We start from the raw sequence: 21,529 nt of genomic DNA, 5'->3' as shown, positions 1-21,529 counted from the left end.
GGACCACTCCGTTCCTTTGTGTTAATTTGAGGTGTCAGTGGGATGTCCATGCCCACGTTGCTAGAAACCAGCTGGCTACATGGGTCAGTAGCCTGGGGGAGGGTTGGTCTGAAATCTCGGGGGAACATGGAGTTAGAGTTGTCACCAAGGACAGAAGTCTGGGAAACCCCAGAATTCACAGAGGGGACAGGGAGACAGGAGCTGGGAGACAGACAGGGAGACAGGAGCTGGGGGACAGATACAGGGAGACAGGAGCTGGGGGACAGACACAGGGAGACAGGAGCTGGGGGACAGACACAGGGAGACAGGAGCTGGGGGACAGACAGGGAGACAGGAGCTGGGAGACAGACACAGGGAGACAGGAGCTGGGGGACAGACACAGGGAGACAGGAGCTGGGGGGCAGACAGGGAGACAGGAGCTGGGGGACAGACACAGGGAGACAGGAGCTGGGGGACAGACAGGGAGACAGGAGCTGGGGAACAGACACAGGGAGGTGTTGGGGATCCTGAGAGGACAGGGCTCTTACAAGGTGGGGGAAGCGGGAAGAGAAGAAAGTCGCAATGCTGAGCAGGGCTGGGGCCAGCTGGCTCCAGAGGAAGGTCTGAGAGGCCTCGCTGCCTGGGCAGCGTCAGCGGGCTGGTGGAGCTGCACTGGCTGGGCGGAAGCCTGTGTGTAGCATGAGGAATGAATGGGAGGGACAATGGAGACAGGGGTGCATGCTTTTCTTTTAAGAGATTTCAAAAAGGAATTGGAGGCCGGGCATGGTGGTTCACGCCTGTAACCCTAGCACTTTGGGAGGCTGAGGCGGGTGGATCACTTGAGGCCAGGAGTTTGAGACCAGCCTGGCCAACATGGTGAAACCCCATCTCTACTAAAAATACAAAAAATTAGCCGGGTTTGGTGGTGGACTCCTGTAATCCCAGCTACTTGGGAGGTTGAGGCAGGAGAATTGCTTGAACCCGGGAGGCAGAGCTTGCAGTGAGCCGAGATCGCGCCACTGCACTCCAGCCTGGGTGACAGAGTGAGACTCCATCTTGAAAAAAAAAAAAAGGGGGTTGGGGGTGGTGAGGCCATTAACCCCCATATAGAGAGCTATGGGGTCAAGGGGGATCTTTTATTTTCCTGGTGGGAAGGTTCGAGCATGCCGATTGGGGAGGGAGGGGCAGTGTGGGAAGCAGCACTCTTCTGAGCTTTGGGCTCCGCTCCTGGTGACTGCTGTTCGTCTGCATAGATGTGCACTTCTGGGGCTGATAGGAAAGTGAATTTGCTTCTCCTGATCGTGCACCTGCAGGGAGTAGGGTTCGAGAGTTGATGTCTGGCTGAGCATTGTCACAGCTGAGGCACTGCCAGGCCTCAAAGAAGGGCCCCAGCCTTGTGGGGTGCCTGGAAGGTGCTCACTGGGGTGCAGGTGCTTCCTGGGCAGTCCCCGAGTTGATGGGCCCAGGTGGGGCCCTTCTCCAGCGCCTGCCAGGACAGCCTCAGATGCTGGACACTTCGGGTCTCCCCAGGGAGAAAGGGGCTCTCTGGTCCAGGCTGTGGCCAGCCACGTGTGTCAGGGCCGTAGAAGAGAAGTCGGCCATCCTTCCAGGCCACAGACACAGAATCAACTCCACCAGCTCTGTCCCTACCCTGGCAGTAGCTAGAATAGAGTTAACAAAGCTCTGGAAAAATCTATCAAAATAGCTCCAGAGACTGGTTCTTCTTTTCTGCTCATGTTCTCGGCCTAGACACCAGGCTTTCCCGTGACTGGCTTGTGGTCGCCATCTCAGGGTTTCCCTTTTCAGTCATACTTCCTAGCTCCGCCGAGATAAGCTGAGCCCTGCAGCCGCTCACAGTGCGCATCTGGTCAGCCAGGACCTCGAACCCAACACTGTTCACACGCAGATTCAGGAGGGACAGCCGTGGGAGAGGGCAGGGCTGAGACCCTCAAAGCTTATATACCTGCAGTGACCGGAACCTACTTCCTCTCCCCCAGCCCCTTCTGCCCCACCTCAAAGACTCAAACCATTCATTGCACTTCTCTATTTCAGAATCACTCAAGATATCCTGGATTCATGTGTGTATGTGTGTGCGTGTGCGCACGTGTGTGCGTGTGTGTGTGCGTGTGAATGTTCAAGGGCAGGGGAGGTCTAAAGTGATTTCTGCCCCCAGACCTCTGCATGGAGTTTGCTCATCTGCCTGGCTGAAATTCTCCTTTCATGAAGTGGCTTTAAAACAGGAAGTGGTTTTCCAAAAGCGTTGCTTCCTGACGGAATGGGGGTGGTGGGAGGGAGACTGTGGCTTCATGGAGCTAGTGGGTCTTGGAGAGGACAGCAGGGCCAGCTCCTAAGTGCCACCCCCTTGGGTCTCGAGGATGGCCCCCACACCTGTCCCTTAGATAGCCACGCTTGTCTGGAGAGACTCCTGTGTCACTGAGTCTGGCATCGATTCATTGCTCCTATTGACAGGGAAGACAGGGTGGACAGCATGGCTTTCGGTGTTCACCCAACCTGGGCCGTCTCCCTGCAAGTGCTGGCGAGGCTTGCTTTCTCGCAGAACAGGACATGGCCAGGCCGCGGCTTCTCAGGATCTTTTGTCCCTAGTGCCCTGAACTAAAAAAGGGCTACCCTTCCTTCCTTTCATGCACCAGCTATCAAAACTTTCTGGTGGTTTCCTTAAGGGCAGAAGGTTTGCAGAGCTTGGGATTTCCCAAACCAAGCTCCACAGCACATGTGGAGCCCCAGGTGGGCTCTTGGAGAGAAAGGCAGTTTTCCAGGCCCCCCCACACACATGTCATAGCTGCATGGCTGCATTTTAGAGGCATTTGTTGTCTGCCTTGCTCTGTAAGGTAAGGTCATGCTTTAGACTCTAACGTTCAGAGAAACAGCCCCGTTTTTGCTGTTGGCGAGGTATGAGCACAGGAAGTCTCCTTTCTCTAAAAGAAAATCGAACCCTCAGGGGAAGTTCTGGAGGAGAGGGCTCCTGCGCCTGCAGCCCCGCCCTGAGGCGCACTGTCCTGAAGACACAGTTCTTACTGTGAAGTCATCTCCTTACCATCAGTGAGTGCTCCTGAGCCTGCCTCGGTTAGTTTCGGGTGAAACAGGAAGCCGGTACCTACTCAGGGCTCCTGCTTCCCAGCAGGACTGCACTTGGGACTTGAGGGCAGGCAGCGAGTGTTTTCTCCACTGCCTGTGCTCAGTATCTCGTTAGCTAAAAGGAAATGCACCCTGCCTGAGAAGGCTGCATACCACACAACCTGGAGGGGCCAATGTGTCTTGCGGAAGTGGAACTGAGCAGAATTCAGAGGCCTTGGAGCCAAACAGTCCTAAGGCTCCCGGAAGCTCTCAGATAAGCCATGTCACCTCTCTGACCTCTGTGACCCCATGGGGAAAGTGGGGCTAACAGGAAAATGCCCTTTGCTGCATGTCCAGGGGATTAAGGAAATGGGATCCCTCCAAGCAGGTGTCTGCAGCCTAGTGGGCGCTTGGTAACTGGTAGGGATAGGTGTGCATACTTTAACTCGATTTTTTTTTTTTTTTTTTTTTTTGAGATGGAGTCTCACTCTGTCACCCAGGCTGGAGTTCAGTGGTGCAATCTCAGCTCACTGCAACCTCTCTCTCCTGGGTTCAAGCAATTCTCCTGCCTCAGCCTCCTGAGTAGCTGGGATTACAGGTTTGCACCACCACGCCTGGCTAATTTTTGTCTTTTTAGTAGAGATGGGATTTCACCATGTTGGCCAGGCTGGTCTCAAACTCCTGACCTCAGGTGATCCACCTGCCTCAGCTTCCCAAAGTTCTGGGATTACAGGCATGAGCCACTGTGCCCGGCCACAGGATGGCTGTAAATGGTACTGAGTGCTCTCTGCAGGCCAGGATTCTTTCTGTCATTGCTTCTGAATGGTTAATGCAGCAATTTTGTTCCAGGAGATATGGCTGCAGGCGCATGAAGGGGCAGGGGTAGGGGCTTGGCAGTGCAAGCTCTCCCATAGAGAAATTCTCTCTGGAGTGGCCTGAGAGCCCCTGGGCTGTGGGGGGGCGCCTTTCTCTTGCCACAGCAGCTCCTGTGGGCCTGGCTGGAGGGGAGAGCAGGGCTCAGGCCGGGAAGGCTGTGTGTGCAGATAGCACAAGGCCCCATCTGTCTCCTCCAGATGCAGGAAAAGGCAAAGGAGATCTACATGACCTTTCTGTCCAGCAAGGCCTCATCACAGGTCAACGTGGAGGGGCAGTCTCGGCTCAACGAGAAGATCCTGGAAGAACCGCACCCTCTGATGTTCCAGAAACTCCAGGACCAGGTAACACGACTTCCCTGCCTGCGCCTTGATTTGAAAACCTACATTAATTCCAGGCCTGGAAGAATTTACTGAAACACCCAATGTTAGACTTCCTGGAAACCATCTCATCCGGCCGGGCAGACTGAGGTACACTGAAGGGCCATGGTTGGGCAGAGCAGGGACCGGAATTCTAAGCTCGAGATTTGCCCCACAGGAGTCTCCCCAGGCCTGTTTACTCTTGGTCTACACATGGTTTAGACCAGCAGCCTTATCTGACTTCTCAGTCCAGATTAGAGGGGAGGCTGGAGCTATTTGAGGAGCCTGTACTGAGAAAGCAACCTATAATTGCTGAAAGTAAGAATAGACGGAAAACTCCAGAAAGCAAGCAGGAGAACTCAAAGTGGCAGGCTGTTTCTGTGCAAATATCCAGACACCTCCACATACTTCTGGTGGCCTAATACTATAAGCTATTAATAGTTCATCATGTAGTCCCTGAGTCATAATGAAAAGGTTAGCATCGGGCAGCATATTCCATGTGAATTCTGATTCACATTTGGCTATTGAAGGAGACTTGCGGAGGGCCTCCTGGAAGTGGTGACTTTGAGCCAATCGGAAGGACACATGGGCATTGATTTGTGCTGGGAAAGGGAGTGGAATGTATGGTGAAAAGGCAGTTTTTGTGACTGTAGCCATATGAGGATATGGACCCCACCCTGGACCTCGGAATCTTGTCAGAGCTCCCTAGGGCAATTCAAAGTGCAGCCAGGGTTGAGAACCTGTGCTCTGGGTATTCTCAATAATGACAATACTAACTACCATTTCGTTTTTGGTTTTGTGTTTTTTTTTTTTTTTTTTCAGACCGAGTCTTACTCTGTCTCCCAGGACGGAGTACAGTGGCTCGATCTTGGTTCACTGCAACCTCCACCTCCCAGGTTCAAGCGATTCTCATGCCTCAGCCTCCTGAGTAGCTGGAATTATACAGGCACCTGCCACCATGCTCAGCTAATTTTTGTATTTTTAGTAGAGACGGGGTTTCACCATGTTGGCTAGGCTGGTCTCGAACTCCTGACCTCAAGTGATCCACCCGCCTTGGCCTCCCAAAGTACTGTGATTACAGGTGTGAGCCACTGCGCCTGGCCTTTTCGGGTTTTTTTTTGAAACGAAGTCTCACTCTGTTGCCCAGGCTGGAGTGCAGTGGCTCGATCTCAGCTCACTGCCAGCTACGCCTCCTGAGTTAAAGCGATTCTCCTGCCTCAGCCTCCCTACCAGCTGGGATTACAGGCCTACAGCACCATGCCTGGCTAATTTTTTGTATTTTTAGCAGAGATGGGGTTTTACCATGTTGACTAGGCTGGTTCCGAACTCCTGGCTTCAGGTGATCCGCCCGCCTCGGCCTCCCAAAGTGTTGGGATTACAGGCATGAGCCACCATGCCCGGCCCTAACTACCATTTAGGACTGCCCGTTTGAGCCTGATGCCACACTTGGTGTGTATTGTCTCATTTTATCTCCAATGAGTGTTATTATTCCCATTTTGCTGATGAGAAAAGCAAGGTTCAGGGAGATTAAGTGCTTTTTTTTAGCATTAAGTCATGCAGGGAGCAAAAGTGCTGGAAGCCACATTCCCTCTCGTCCATCTGCCTTCAAAGACCATGCTCCCCCCGTGGCCCTCATGGCCTGTGTTGCTCTGCCAGGCTCCTGGGCAGCCTCTTGCTGTTTCTCAAAGCTCGGTGAGGCCCCTGGAGCAGAGGGATTGGAAGGGCTTTGTGAATGCAGGTCATCCCACTTCCCAGGACTGCAGGAGCCAAGGTAGGATGAGGAATGGGTGAGTTCTGACTCCATGCGGTAGCACTGCAGGCTCCGAGAGAGCCAGCCCGCCTGCCCAACAGCTCAGAACGGAGCTGGACCTTATGATTAGGCACGCCCCTTAGACTCATTCAGTGGGAGGCTTAGCCAGCCCAGAAAGGAAGAAACGCAGGGGACAGAGGCTGATTGTTTTTTTTTTATTTTTTAGTGACAAAGAATTTTATTTATTTATTTATTTTATTTTTGAGACAGGATGTCCCTCTGTTGCCCAGGTTGGAGCACATTGGCATGAACACGACTCAGTGCAGCCTTGGCCTCTAGGGCTCAAGTGATCCTCCCACCTCAGCCTCCCAAGTAGCTGAGACCACAGGTGTGCACCACCATGCCCAGCTAATTTTTGTATTTTTTTTGTAGAGATGAGCTTTCGCTATGTTGCCCAGGCTATTCTCGAACTCCTGAGCTCAGGCGATTCTCCAGCCTTGGCCTCCCAAAGCGTTGGGATTACGGGCAAGAGCCACCACGCCCAGCCTCAGAAAAATTTTTAAAAATAATTTTTATCCAACTGCAAGCATCACACATGCTCAGCAAAAGAAACTTGGGAAACAAAAATATAAAGAAGAAATCATTTCTTTATTGCATGATTGCACACTTGGAGATAACCACCAAATAGTATTTGATCTGTAGACTTTCCATCTTTTTTTCTATAAATACACATATGCACATGCCCCTAACAGATGTTGGCCTAATAAGTGTAATAATAATGTATGTGTTTATGCACACCAAACAGATGTGCAGTCCAAACTGTTGAATGTAAAGCAAGTACTGTTATACTCTGTTGTTAAAAATCTATTATTGGAATGCTGAGCTCAGTCGCTCACGCCTGTAATCCTAGCACTTTGGGAGGCCAAGGCGTGTGGATCACCTGAGGTCAGGAGTTCCAGAGCAGCCTGGCCAAGATGGCGAAACCCCATCTCTGCTAAAAATACAAAAATTAGCCAGGCGTGGTGGTGGGCGCCTGTAATCCCAGTTACTCGGGAGGCTGAGGCAGGAGAATTGCTTGAGCCTGGGAGGCTGAGGCTGCACTGAGCCGAGATAATGCCACTGCACTCCAGCCTGAGCGACAGAGTGAGACTCCACCTCAAAAAAAAAAATTTTTTTTTTAATTGCATGGAGAGAAAGAGCCACAAACTTTCCTCCTAAGGCATAATTGGGTGAAAACCGGGTATTTGGAATCAGAGCCAATTTCACAGTGAGTCTCCATGTGAAGGGCCCCTGTGTTCCGTTTTGCTTTGAAAACTGTCTCTCCCGGGCCTTGCTGTAACTGTCAAAATGCGTGCTCAGCATTAGCCCCGGTTTTTCTCTTGCAAAGGCTCCCTTGAGCCTTTGAGAGCTCTGTTTTCCTAAGTGAAGGAGATTGAAGCTGAGGGGAACATGTTTGGAGCCACAAGATTTCACGGAACTTTCAAAAGCCTCTCCCCGTGGCTTTGGCTTTGCTGAGCATTGCTGGGCTTCATGGTGGAGCTGAAGAGCAGCCGCTTTCCGTGTGTTCAGCACCGCCGCCCCAGGACTTAGCTCCTCATCACCACGTACATGTGGGGCTCGGCTGCTCTCTGAGCTTCCGGTAGGGCAGTTCTGACTTTGTAGGGCACGGCTGGAACCTAGAAGGAAGGGAAAATCTTCCCTGAGCCCCAGATGAGCCAACTCCCGTGTACCCTGTTTAAAGGAGAGCTTCAAGAGTTTTCAGTCAGGTCCTGTTTATTCTTGGTTTGCACACAGTTCTAACAGGTTTTTCGGTTCATAGCAGATTTGAAGTTGTGGTAGGGACTATGGAGTGATGAGCAGCAAGAGGTGATCACTGACAGCTAGGGAGGACACAGAAATGACACTGAGCACAAGCACAGCACCGAGGCCTGAGCCCCTGGGCGTGGGGACCTCCATTGCCACACGTCACACCATGGGCATCCCTGTGCTATGGGACAGTGACATAAGTGAGCCTGGTGACCCCAAACCATCAATTAGAAGTTAAATTGAGGTCAGCGTATTATGTGAAGAATGCATTATTCATTTTAACGAGCACTTCGTCAAAAACATTTTTTTTTTGGAGACAGTCCCATTCTGTCACCCAGGCTGGAGTACAATGGTGCCATCTCTGCTCACTGCAGCCTCCGCCTCCTGGATTCAAGCGATTCTCCTACCTCAGCCTCCTGAGTAGCTGGGATTACAGGCGTATGCCACCAGGCTAGGCTAATTTTTGTATTTTTAGTAGAGATGGCATTTCCCCATGTTGTCCAGGTTGGTCTCCAACTCCTGGCCTCAAGTGATCCATCCACCTTGACCTCCCAAAGTACTGAGATTACAGGTGTGAGCTACTACTGTGTCCAGCCAAAGGCATCTTAAGAGAAGTTTGAGGGGCTTAAAACTTTGCTACCTGGGAAATTCATGTAAGTGGCGAGATGGTTCTCTGATTTAATTCAGTTCTGCAAGCTTGGTGTGCCCAGCCCTTTGGAGGCAAAGCCAGAAGAGGCGAAAGGTGGTGCTATGGGCATTTCCCTAGTACATTAGCCTAGAGTCAAAGGCTGCCGTTGGACAAATTTAGGTTGGAGGAAGCAGGAAGGAAGGGGGCTACTTTACAAAGAGGTGGTTTCTTCGGGGAATTGCAGTTCATTACAGTGTCTTTTCTTCTTTAAAAACATGTATTCCGGCTGGGCGTGGTGGCTCAGGCCTGTAATCCCAGCACTTTGGGAGGCTGAGGCGGGCAGATCACGAGGTCAGGAGATCGAGACCATCCTGGCTAATGGTGAAACTCCGTCTCTACTAAAATACAAAAAATTAGCCAAGTGTGGTGGTGGGCGCCTGTAGTCCCAGCTACTCGGGAGGCTGAGGCAGGAGAATGGCGTGAACCTGGGAGGCAGAGGTTGCAGTGAGCCGAGATCGCACCACTGAACTCTAGCCTGGGCAACAGAGCGAGACTCCATCTCAAAAAACAAACAAACAAAAACATCTATTCCTAGGAGATTTGATTCAGTCCTGGTTGGTATGCTGGTTTGTGGATTTGTTGTTTTATTCATTCCTTTATGCTGCAATTATGAATTGAGGCCCTACTCTGTACCAGGGACTGTGCTAGGAACTGTGTGTACAACAGGGAAATCAGCATCTGCCCCCCCAAGGAGGGCAGAGAAAGATCAATGCTAAGAAGGAAATGCAACAGGGGATGAGCTGAGAGGGACTGGGAGGGGCCTGCTAGGGTCCGTGTTCAAGGAGGGCTCCCTGGAGAGGTGACTGGGACCTGAATGGCAAGCGGGATCTGGATGAGAGGACCTGGGAGCCAGGACCTTCCAAGGAGAGGCGAGCGCAAAGGCCCCGAGGCAGGGGCAGCAGGTGCGTTAGGGGGTCAGCGTTGTCGGAATGTAGCAAATGAGGGGGTGGTGAAAGTTCAGTTGGGAGGGACTGGCTGGGTCAGGCCCCAAGGCTGTGGTAGACAGTTTAATTGCAGGGATGTGAACAGTGGCTGTTTATAGAATGTGCTGGTTGGGCTGGTAAGGCTTGGACCTCTTAAAGCCTGAGCCTCTTGGCTCAGGTCCCTAGTTCAGGGCTGTGCCCGTCCCGCACCAGTTGGGCAAGAGAAGGTGGATGGCTCAGTGCAGAGCCAGCTCCGTTATTAGAAAGTCAGCCGTGAAACCCTGACCTCCTGACCGTGGCTCACCATTTGTATGGTGGGTGGGAGTGGCCTGACCTCTGCCCCTCCCCTCTCCCCCCTTCCCCCTCTCCCCCAGCCCATCACTCCCTGGATATGGAGATGCCAGATTCATCGCCGTTATCACAGTGCATGAGCTTGGCCCTGAGCACCAGAGGCAGAAGTGGGGGATTCTAGTCCAGCCCTGTCTCTGTCTGACCCCAGGAGGGTTCTGTTTCTTACTGTGGCATCTGTAACATGGGGCTTTGGGCAAATACTCTGCTACCTCCCTGAGCTGCGCTGCAAAGCAGTCTATGAGCGTTCAATGCCCTGGTGTTAAAAAGTCACTCTCTGATAACTACAGCCTTATTTCCTTAGATCTGACTCCCCCTGCTACCCCTACCCCAACTTCTTTGACTTTATTTATTTATTTTTTTGAGGCAGGGTCTCACTCTGTCACCCAGGCTGGAGTACAGTGGTGTGATCTTGGCTCACTGTAGCCTTGACCTCCCGGGCTCAAGCAATCCTCCCACCTCAGCCTCCCAAGTAGCTGATACTACAGGCAAGTGTCACCATGCTCGGATCTTTTTTTAAAATTTTTTGTAAAGATGGGGTCTCACTATGTTGCCCAGGCTGGTCTCAAACTCCTGGCCTCAAGCGATCCTCCCATCTTGGCCTCCCAAAGTGTTGGGATTGGAGGCATAAGCCACTGCGCCCAGCCTTCTTTCACTTTAGAATTTAGTTACTGTGAGATTGCAGGCATGACTTGCTCCCTCTCCATGCCTGGCTTTTCTCATTTGTGAAGTGGGGGTTATAATAATAAGGTATTTATGAACTCCTGACCTCAAGTGATCTGCCCACTTCAGCCTCCCAAAGTGCTGGGATTACAGGCATGAACCACTGCGCCCTGCCTATTTCAATTTTTTTTTATACTGGGTCTCCCTCTGTCATCGAGGCTGGAATACAGTGGCACCATCATGACTCACTGTAGCCTTGACCTCCCAGGCTCGAGCCATCCTCTAACCTCAGACTGCCGAGTAGCTGGGACTATAGGCATGTGCCACCATGCTCGGCTAATTTTTAAAATATATTTTTCTAGGGATGGGGTCTTACTATGTTGCCCAGGCTGGTCTTGAACTCCTGGGCTCAAGCAATCCTCCAGCCTTGGCTTCCTAAAGTGCTGCTGTGATTACAGGTGTGAGCCACAGTGTCTGGCCTAAAATTATCTTAAGTTATTAAATTAGTACATGCTCATTGTTAAGATAAAGAAAAGAAAATTCATGTATCCAGGAGGGTATGAAGTGAAAAGTTAAGATCCCCTAGTCCTGCCCCTCCTTCTCTCTTCCTAGCAGGAAATCGATGACGTCATTGGTCCTTTCAGGCTCTACTCAAACATTGAAGAATGGAACACATTGAAGTCTGCTCAGTGACTTAAAGTTGTTCCATATGAAAGACTTAAAACAAAATTCTCCTCTGGCACATTTCTTAGCCCCAGTTTACACACCTTTCTTGCTCAGAAGCCTTTGGTTTAAGTTCTATCTACAGCGCAGCATGGTCTGGAACAGCCATGAGCTTGATGAAGATAGAAAGGTCCAGATCATTGCACATGGCAGCTTTGTGGCTTTCTCAGTCCATGGAAGAGAAGGGCATGAGTTTGGGGTTGTGGGGTGCTCATTCTTCTTCCATGAATATCAGGGGTCCGCATGCCTACACTCAAAAGCAGATTTTGGGCCGGGCGCAGGGGCTCACGCCTATAATCCCAGCACTTTGGGAGGCCGAGGCAGGTGGATCAGCTGAGGTCAGGAGTTCGAGACTAGCCTGGCCAACATGGTGAAACCTCGTCTCTATGAATAATACAAAAAAATTAGCCAGACATGGTGGTGCATGCCTGTATTCTCAGCTACTCAGGAGGCTGAGGCAGGAAAATCGCTTGAACCCAGGAGGCGGAGGTTGCAGTGAGCCGAGATCGTGCCATTGTACTCTAGCCTAGGTGACAAGAGCGAAACTCCGTCTCGAAATAAACAAATACATAAGCAGATTTTGCGTCTGCTAGGATGCCTTCCCCAGGCTTTGGGTCTGGTGCTAAACTCTAGCCTGGAAAAGCAGAGATGAGGTGGCCTTCTCCACTCAAAAAGAAGTCCTTAGCCTCTGGTGCTCACAAAAAAAATTGGAAAACCAGCACTTTGGGAGGCTGAGGTGGGCGGATCACCTGAGGTCAGGAGTTTGAGACCAGCCTGGCCAACATGGTGAAACCCCGTCTCTACTAAAAATACAAAAATTAGCCGGGCATGGTTGCATGTGCCTGTAATCCCAGCTACTTGGGAGTCTGGGGCAGGAGAATCAATTGAACCTGGAAGGGAGAGGTTGCAGTGAGCTGAGATCATGCCACAGCACTTCAGCCTGGGTGACAGAGTGAGACTCTGTCTCAAAAAAAACAAAACAAAACAAAAAAATGGAAAAGCCTTGAGTGAGATGCCAGTGCTCCCAGCCACATCCTTGACAGAGAAAGGAGCCATGAATGGGGTCCCTTTTTAGCAATGCAGTTTCTTTGAGTTTCCCCAGAACGTAACAGGTGAGAAATACTTCCTTTTTCAACGTAAGTAAGAGGGGTGGGCCAGCTCTTGAGGGCCTGGGACGGTGAGACAGGGGCTGTCCAGCCTGTGGCAGTCATTTGGGGACCCATTCTCTCCCCTGCCCCATTATTTCTCCAAACAGGACCTTGGCCTGAGTGCCCCTGCATGACCATGGTCCCCTCTTCTGGGTGGTGGCAGAGGCTGTGATGGTGGCCAGAGCCAGGGACTTAGGATGTGTCAGTCTTATGGGTGCCAGGTGACATTTGCCCCAAAAGATCAAATGCAGGGAAGAAATGGGTATTTTCCAGCATGCTCCGCTAGAAAGGGCAGGTGTGGTTTTTTGTTCAAACGGAAGGGAGGTTGGCTGTCTGCATACACCGTAGCCATCTGCCTCACGACGGTCAGGGTGGGAAGGGCAGTATTCGAGATACTCAGATGTTTCTTGCGACTTTAAAACGGTATTTGGTGCTGGGCACGGTGGCTCACGCCTGTAATCCCAGCACTTTGGGTGGCTGAGGTGGGAGGATGACAAGGTCAAGAGATTGAGACCAGCCTGGCTAACATGGTGAAACCCCGTCTCTACTAAAAATACAAAAATTAGCTGGGCGTGGTGGCACGTGCTTTAATTTGAGCTACTTGGGAGGCTGAGGCAGGAGAGTTGCTTGAATCAGGGAGTCGGAGGTTGCAGTGAGCTGAGATCGCGCCACTGCATTCCAGCCTGGCGACAGAGTGAGACTCCGTCTCAAAAAAAAAAAAAAAAAAAAAAAAGTATTTGGGGAAGAGGAGGGAAGAGTGGCACTCAGAGGAGCATTCAACTCCCCTTCCGATGGCAAAAGGCAAAATTAAAATGGCTTCACCCCCAGCAGAAAGTGAGTCACGTCATTTGGGCCTGGAATTTGAATCGTATGGACGGTAGAAAAAAGCGGACAATCCGCTCCACACATGTGACCACACGCGTGAACCCGTGAGCTTGGGAGGGGATTTCATCCAAGCGAGGTCTCTCTGATCCTTTTGGTGTCCAGACTCCTTCTGGAGTTCCAATCCCACTCCTGGCACACTGTCCATCTCTGGCTGGTCTGTCTGTGAAGCTGGAGAGCCGTGCAAGGTGACAGAACCTTCTGTGTGGCCCATCCTGGCGCTCTGGGGCAAGGGCTGACTTGAGCTGCTTCGTCTGCTCATCTGCTCTCTGCCAGCTGCCCTCAGACCTCCTCCTGGGTGCAGCCCGTTCCCACTTGAAAAGGAGGTGGTCTTTACTTTAGGGGGTGGGCACATCCCTGTTTGCGCCTTGCCCCAACAGCCTCGTCAATGCCCAGCCACTTCTGAGGGCTGGAGGGACAGGAGCTTCCTTTCTTCCCCCTTTCTGTCTCCTCGCGTGGGTACAAAAGCACGTCTGTAGTCCCTGTGTGTGAAGAGAGGACACATTCTAGAGCTGCAATTCAGAGACAGCAGTGCTTCCACCTTCTTTCAGCGATTTTCATATACAAACGAAATTAAGTTCTTAAAGCAAACATGATATCCCGCTAATTAAACTTTCATTGCCTTAAGGAATGATTTTTTCTTCCTGTGCCGGATTAAAATAACATGGCAGAGGGTTTTGAAGAGAAGAGAGGATGCATGTTTTGTTTAGGTCTTCTGTACTTGTCTTCTGAGAAGTGTTAAATATTTATTAGGCTTGAAACGCAATGAATGGAGACAGTGACGCAATATTCACAGAGGGGCCTTCAAGGCTGGTTGAGCTCCTCGTTTCAGCACAGATGAGTATGCGTCAGGGGGATGTCCTTTCCTGGAGCGGCACATTTTGAACAGTCTGAAGTTGGGGCACTGCATGGATATTTTTCTTTCAGGAAGGCGAATCCTGCTCAGCCATGGCAATGTCTGGGATCTGGAGAGGAGGTGGCTTGGTGATGTAAAGACCTTGTTCTGCACGACGGTTGTGCAGAGTTGCACATCTGCAGGAAGCCTCCCTCCTCATTTTTGTCCGAGTCTCACTTCCAGCAGCCTGTAGGATTGGATCCCAAGGCAACGATGCTAAACAGTTTACAGTCCAGGCGTGCAGCTCACAGATGTGGGGCTGCCAAAACCCCAAAGCTTGCTAAGCCGCAGCTGTCTTGGCCAAAAAAAAAAAAAAGATACAGAATGCAGCTCAGCCGCCAACTTGAGTTTTCCGCTTCACCAGCAGCCGTTCGTTGGGCGGCCTCAGCTCTGTTCCCATGTCTTCCACTCACCTGCAGCCTCCTGCTTAGCCCAGATGGCTCCATTTTCTTCTTTCTCTTCCTTGTGGACACTTAAGGAGTCTGACCGTGTTGTTCAGGTGCCCATCACAGTCCAATCATGGTGAGGTCATTTCTGCCCCTCAGGGAGCCCTGCTTTTTGGAACTGTCTGGGACCCCTAGGCCCATCTCATTTTCTGTGTTTGAGCAGGGGTGAGGTGAAATCAACAAGCCGACTGGATGAGCCTCCTTGGGCTGTCATAAGCAATGACCCCAAGTCAAGTGGCTTCAAACAGCAGAAATGTATTCGCCAGCAGAAATGGATTGAAAATCTGACATCAAGGTGTTTGCAGGGCCCTGTTCTCCACAAGACTCTGGTGGGTGGTGGCGAGAGGGTGTGGGGGGTGCTTCCTTGCCCCTTCAGCTTACAGACTGCTGGTGGCTGCCGGCACTCCTTAGCGCTCCTTGGCGCGTGGCTGCATCACCGATGTCTCCCTCTGCCTTCATACGCCTTCTTCCCTCAGTGTGTCCCTTCCTCTTCTGATAAGGACACCCAGTCCTTGGATTTAGGGCCTACCCTAAATGCAGTATGATTTTATTTTGAGACTCTTATCCAACCCTCTTTTCAAATGAGGTCCATTCTGAGATTCGAGGTGAATGTAAGTTTGGGGGAGCACCATTCACCCCACTACTGACCTTTAGGGACATATTGTTTCTCACTTAGACACATGAATACACTCTTAAAGAATGTATTTGGAGCCAGGCGTGGTGGCTCACACCCGTAATCCCAGCACTTTGGGAGGCCTAGGAGGGTGAATCACCTGAGGTCAGGAGTTTGAGATCAGCCTGGTCAACGTGGTGAAACCCCGTCTCTACTTAGCTGGGTGTGGTGGCGCACGCCTATAATCATAGCTACTCAGGAGGCAGAAGCAGGAGAATTGCTTGAACCCGGGAGGCGGAGGTTGCAGTGAGCCAAGATCGTGCCACTGCACTCCAGCCTGGGTGACAGAGTGGGACTCCATCTCAAAAAAACAAAAAACAACAACAACAAAAAAGAACGTATTTGGGATCATTGTTTTTAGATAGGGTGTGTTTTTAAAATTTAGTATCAGTCATTTAACATTCACGGGCAGTTTTCCATGTTACTCTCTTTGCAGCCCTCGTTTTTATTGTCCTGCCATGCGAGTGGCAGATGGTCTCATGGTTGGGAGTGGGGGCTCCAGAGCCTGCCAGGGCTGGCCTCCCGCCCTTCTCTTTTGCTCACTGTTATGGGCTGAACTGTGCTCCCCTCCCTAATCCATATGTTGAAGTTCTAATCCCCAGAATGTGACTTTATTTGGAGATAGGGCTTTAAAGGGGTAATTAACATTAAACGAGGACCTTGAGGTGTGGTCTAATCCAATCTGACTAGTGTCCTTGTAAGAAGAGGAGGTAAGGACACACATGCACCGGGGAAATCCTGTGAAGACACAGGGAGAAGGTGTGGTCTATAAGCCAAGGAGAGCAGCCTCAGGAGAAACCAACCCTGATGGCACCTTGACTTTGGACTTCTAGCCTCCAGAACTGTGAGGAACCCCTAAGCCCCTCGTTTCTTCCTCTGTCAAATCAGGGTCTTCAGAGCGCTGGAGGGAGAACTGAATGAAAGAATGCCCACACGCTGCTCAGCGCAGGGCTGGAGGGCACTGCGGCCGCGTTGATACTAGCCGGGTTCATTTCCCCAGCCTCTGCTGCTGCACAGCGCATGGTTTCTGTTCAGGCGCTGGTAAACATTTACTGGACCCCAGTCACAGCTCTTTTCCCTATGATAGATGAGGCTCTGGCCAGTAGCTGGGCACACAATCTCTGGCCGCTTTCTTGGAAAAGTTTTAGGTGCATTCTCTTTTTTTTTTTTTTTTTTTTTTTTTGCGACAGGGTCTGGCTCTATCACCCAGGATGGAGTGCAGTGGCATGATCCTAGCTCACTGCAGCCTCAACCTCCCTGGGCTGAGGTGATCCTCCCACCTCAGCCTCCTTAGTAGCTGGGACTACAGGTGGGTGCCACCAAGCCCGCTAATTTTTATATTTTTGGTAGAGACAGGATTTTGCTATCCGCCTGCCTCAGCCTCCCAAAGTGCTGGAGTTTCAGGCATGAGCCACCACGCCCGGCCTTAGTTGCATTCTCCATCCACTAAGTCACCTTTGCTGAGCCCCGTCCCAGGAGCACCCTGTTGCTGTGTGCTCCTGAGCCAGGCCCAGGGGGTCCTTGGCCAGTGGCAGTCAGAAGTCTGCCCGTACACCCCATGTAGATCAATCAGGCTTCCCACAGCCCAGGCGCACGAGGGCTTTGGGGGCGACATCCTCTCCTTTCTCCAGCCTGTCTGGGTCCAACAGCCACAGCTGTCTCCCAGGCACTGCAGCAGCACGGGAGATGGGCAAGGGCTCTCAGAGGAGGAAACCTCTGCCTGAGGGACTTCTGCACTCGTGGGGCATTTCACACCTGCCCCAGTAGGGAGTGGCCCTTATGTTCTTTTTTTTTTTTTTTTGATTTTTTTATTTTTATTATTATTATTATTATTATTATACTTTAGGCTCTATGGTACATGTGCGCAACGTGCAGGTAAGTTACATATGTATACATGTGCCATGCTGGTGCGCTGCACCCACCAACTCGTCATCTAGCATTAGGTATATCTCCCAATGCTATCCCTCCCCCCTCCCCCCACCCCACAACAGTCCCCGAAGTGTGATGTTCCCCTGCCTGTGTCCATGTGTTCTCATTGTTCAATTCCCACCTATGAGTGAGAATATGCGGTGTTTGGTTTTTTGTTCTTGCGATAGTTTACTGAGAATGATGATTTCCAATTTCATCCATGTCCCTACAAAGGACGTGAACTCATCATTTTTTATGGCTGCATAGTATTCCATGGTGTGTATGTGCCACATTTTCTTAATCCAGTCTATCACTGTTGGACATTTGGGTTGGTTCCAAGTCTTTGCTATTGTGAATAATGCGGCAATAAACATATAGTTTGCAGCCCCCTCCCCTCAGGCTTGCTGGCAGCCTTGGGATCTGGGGATCTCAGGGTCGAGTCCTGCCAGCCTGGTGCAGCCCCTGAGCTTCCTCCCAGCTGAAGCAGCCTCCTTCCCTCCCCCTCCTCCTCTGCCCTGTGTGCCCCCCAGCACCGGCCTTTTTTCTTCTCTACTTTGAAGTCTGAGCCTCAGAGCCATTACAGGCAAACAGGATGTTCCTCTCCCACACGCAGAGACTTCACACGAGATGCTTGGGTCGCACCGCATCCTGCTCAGAGTGGTGGGTCCCATCTGCGTGGACCTGGGGTGGGAGTGGGTACAGGACTGAGGCTGGGTGCCAGGTGGGATCTTCGTGCAACTGGTTTCATTAGTTACGTTTGAGCATTCATTGCAGACTTTGAACCAGGTGAGCCTCTAAAAGTTTCCCCTTGGGGACTCTTGTGCCTGGAAGGGCTGAATAAGGCAGGTGGTGACGCTTGCTTAGGAGGCTGTGAAGGAGTAATGGCGTTTCTCATCCCCCACCTCAGCCCTGGCTATGATTTTTGTATTTTCTGGGATTAAAAAAAAAATTTTTTTTCTGTAAACCTCAGCAAATTACAATCACACCTGGAATTACAGGATGGCTACAAGATAGATGACTGCTCTAGTGCGGCACAGGACAGGGGCTTAAGGAGGCAGGGTCTTGCTGAGCAGATGGAGGACTCGGGCAAGACTAGAAGGGCACCAGGAGATGGGCAGGCACTAGTTTAACAGTTTAAAGAAAACCTAAAGCCCCAGGTCTTTCTCTGGGTTGTGGACTCTGTTTATAGCACAGTGACTCAGGCGCTTCTGCTGTGGTTGAAGCCATCTTGGGAAGATTAAGGTGTAAAATTTGAGGGTTCCAGTTCCCTCCTGAAGCACCTCCCATCCTCCAAGCAGATATTCTGAGTCCTTTGAGTCCCTCAGATGTTTATTTGTTTTATTTTTTATTTTTATTTTATTTCATTTTTTTTGAGACAGAGTCTCACTCTGTTGCCCAGGCTGGAGTGCAGTGGTGTGATCTCAGCTCACTGCAGTCTCTGCCTCCCGGGTTCAAGTGATTCTTCTGCCTCACCCTCCCGAATAGCTGGGACTACAGCTGTGTGCCACCACACTTGGCTAATTTTTGTATTTTTAGTAGAGATGGGGTTTCACCATATTGACCAGGCTGGTCTTGAACTCCTGACCTCAAGTGATCCACCCACCTCCAACTCCCAAAGTGCTGGGATTACAGGTGTGAGCCACCGCCCCCAGCACCCTCAGATGTTTAATTTACAAAATAGTGTATGTGTGTTGGAAGAGGGCAGCCTTAAAAGATGTCAGGGTTTTACCATCCACTTGACAACCCCGCCTGGCAGTCAGCGACATTCTAGACATCTCTGGAACTTTCCACTTGGTTGTTCCGTGTACCGGGGTGAACCGTGTGGATTTTTAGTTGCAGAGTGTACTGCAAGTTAAGTGGAAAGGTCTGAGAGAGAAATGAGGGGTGGGAAAGAGATCATAGCCCTTGACAGCTGGAAAAGGCTTTGTGCTTCTCTTTCTGTGCCCCTTTCCTGGGGCAAGGGAGGAGGGCAGATGGCACAGGATTGGGTAGCAGTGGGGGAAAATGAAGGCTGGTCACAAGGACCGTGGCCCAGAAAAGAGGTTCAGTGGCGGCCAGAGGAAGCTACTCTGCCTGAGGACAGCCCTCTGAGCACCTGCCATGCCGGCGGGGGCAGCCGTCTAATCTGGGGCACTTCAGCTCTGTCGGGTGTCCTCTTCGCTCACCTGACATACCTTAGAGTTGTTTCATTCTAGGGATGTGCTCCCCAGCCTGTCTGATGGCACAGATGTTGGCATTCTGCAGCTGGCTGCTCTATTCTTTATTTGGGACCTGTTCCCTTGCTAAGATTATAGTTTTACTGCCCTGCCCTGCAGTGAGCATGCCTCATTTTGACTCTTGGCACAATAATAGGTTTGTTTGAGATCTCGGACGCCAGACTTACTGGGAGTCTTAACAATACTGGCATCATATGATATGTCAGTGATCTTTTTAACACCACTGTCTCTACAGAAATGGTTTCTATTCAGCTGTCTCAAGCTCTTGGAGAAATACATCCTTGTCTTATCTAGGCAAATAAAGTGGAGAGTCTTGAAGGACTTCTTGGTACAAGGGTCTGAATCAGTGCTGTGTGAATCTATATTTCCATGGAAAATAAAGGCATATTTGTTCATGCGACTGTCTATATATTCCATTGAGATTATTGCATAATGACCAAAAATCTCCAGGAAATCTGCCTTGTGTAGCAGATGACTTATTTGAGCTTTCTTAGTGTGTTCTTTGCACGTATTAGCATTCTTTGGCACGTGGTAGGTATCTAATACATATCTGATGGGATGATTTATGGCCTGGATTAGCCTCAGCCTTCAGACTCTTTTTTCTTTTCCTCCTTAGATCTTTAATCTCATGAAGTACGACAGCTACAGCCGCTTCTTAAAGTCTGACTTGTTTTTAAAACACAAGCGAACTGAGGAAGAGGAAGAAGATTCGCCTGATGCTCAAACTGCAGCTAAAAGAGCTTCCAGAATTTATAACACATGAGACCCCAAAAAGCCAGGACTGGCAGCTTTAAGAAGCAATGGAATTTCCTCTCAGGACCGTGCCGGGTTTATCATTGCTTTGTTATTTGTAAGGACTGAAATGTACAAAACCCTTCAATGGGATGTGTGTTTTATTAACTGCTTCACCAGTAAATTTTGCATGATGGCTAAGCTAACATAAAAAAAGAATAATAATAACTTGGAAGTTTTAGTTCACAAAACAGAGATTCCTTCGACACTGGACACGTCGAGCATTTTGTAGCTTAATTAAACCTCATGTAAGGCCACAAGGTGAAACGTATCACTACCTTTTACCTTGTAAGTGTTTGCTCTGCCTCTCTGGTGAGTGGACGCATGTCCACAGGTCACTTGGTAAATTAACTCAAACATGAGTTGATCCAGCAAACCCAGGCTACTGGGGGTATGGCCTGCCAGTTGCCTTTTGGGTTAAATATTTCTCGAGAGCAAGTTCAGTGCTGGAAAAAGAAAATGAATCACTGACAGCCTCTAAAGACTTGGGAAGCTTGTGTGTGAGTGTCATCAAAGGGTTATTATTTCTTGTGCGTGGGTTGGTCCTGGTTTTGACCACAACCCATGACATTTCATGCAACACAGATAAATAGTTCATCTTGACAGAAACAAGATCTCAACCAGGAAGGAAAAAAAACACAAGTGAGAAATTGTTCAGGGTCCCCATGGCAACTCAAGGTGTTGTTGAATGGGATTGTAGCACAGGTGCGTGCTGAGGATGGAGTTGGTGGGGCTGTTCCCTTCTCCTGTACCCATCGGGGACACATCATAATCCTTTCCTCTCTGCTCCTGCCCTTTGCTGAACTTGCTAACTCTGGCTTGAGACTTCTACAGGGAAAAGAAGTGCTGCCTTTAAGCCTGCCCTTCTAGGGTGGGGAGGCTGTGAATGGGGCACGCTTGGGCCAGGCTGTCCCCACCAGCCCAGGAACTCCACTTTTAGAGCAGAGCCCACCAGGGCCAAGGTCAGGCTCAGTTCCCTTCGGTGAATTGTTCCTGCTGTTTGTAGGGGGTTGGGTGCTGCCACCAGGCCTTTTCCAGGATGTTTGCTAAGCCCTTTCTATTTGTACAAAGTGACCAGCTTCTGTTGCGTGTGAGCCTCCCAACTCAGACTTTCCTGTTTGCAAAATTCCCTAATATTGAAGGTGGCTGTATAATTTATCAATCAAACTAGGACACTTTTGGGAGAGAAGAGGGGGTGAGCTTAATAATTAGACTGGGATAATGCCTATTACAAGCCCTAATCTGGTTCTATTCTGGGTCACAGTTACCCTACTGATGGCTGTCCCCCACATGAGCTCCTGGGCAGCCCCCCGGATTCCCTAGCCTCACTGTCTAGACACTGGTCAAATGTTTCCTTCCCTTCCATCCAGGGCCTGGGAAAG

The 21,529-nt window shown here is 50.5% G+C and overlaps 1 protein-coding gene across 4 annotated transcripts in view; it reads left to right on the top strand.

The window, feature by feature from the left end:
* The window catches only part of RGS10 (regulator of G protein signaling 10), a 43,298-nt gene extending 22,891 nt beyond the window's left edge, over nt 1-20,407 (top strand). For 3 of the 4 annotated variants that reach the window (XM_024254235.3, XM_054522955.2, XM_024254236.3), the window contains 2 exons: nt 4,128-4,271; nt 19,972-20,407. In XM_024254235.3, coding sequence (XP_024110003.1) covers nt 4,128-4,271; nt 19,972-20,118 — 291 coding nt within the window. In that variant the 3' untranslated portion in view covers nt 20,119-20,407. The remainder of the gene's footprint in view (nt 1-4,127; nt 4,272-19,971) is intronic. The other variant, XM_054522956.2, reaches the window with a different exon arrangement.
* The last annotated feature ends 1,122 nt before the right edge of the window (nt 20,408-21,529 follow it).

This window comes from Pongo abelii, chromosome 8 (assembly GCF_028885655.2).
Source record: "Pongo abelii isolate AG06213 chromosome 8, NHGRI_mPonAbe1-v2.0_pri, whole genome shotgun sequence".
In the NCBI taxonomy this organism is placed as follows: Eukaryota; Metazoa; Chordata; class Mammalia; order Primates; family Hominidae; genus Pongo; species Pongo abelii.
The sequence above is the reverse complement of the archived record's forward strand: the minus strand, read 5'-3'. Positions and strand labels throughout refer to the sequence as shown.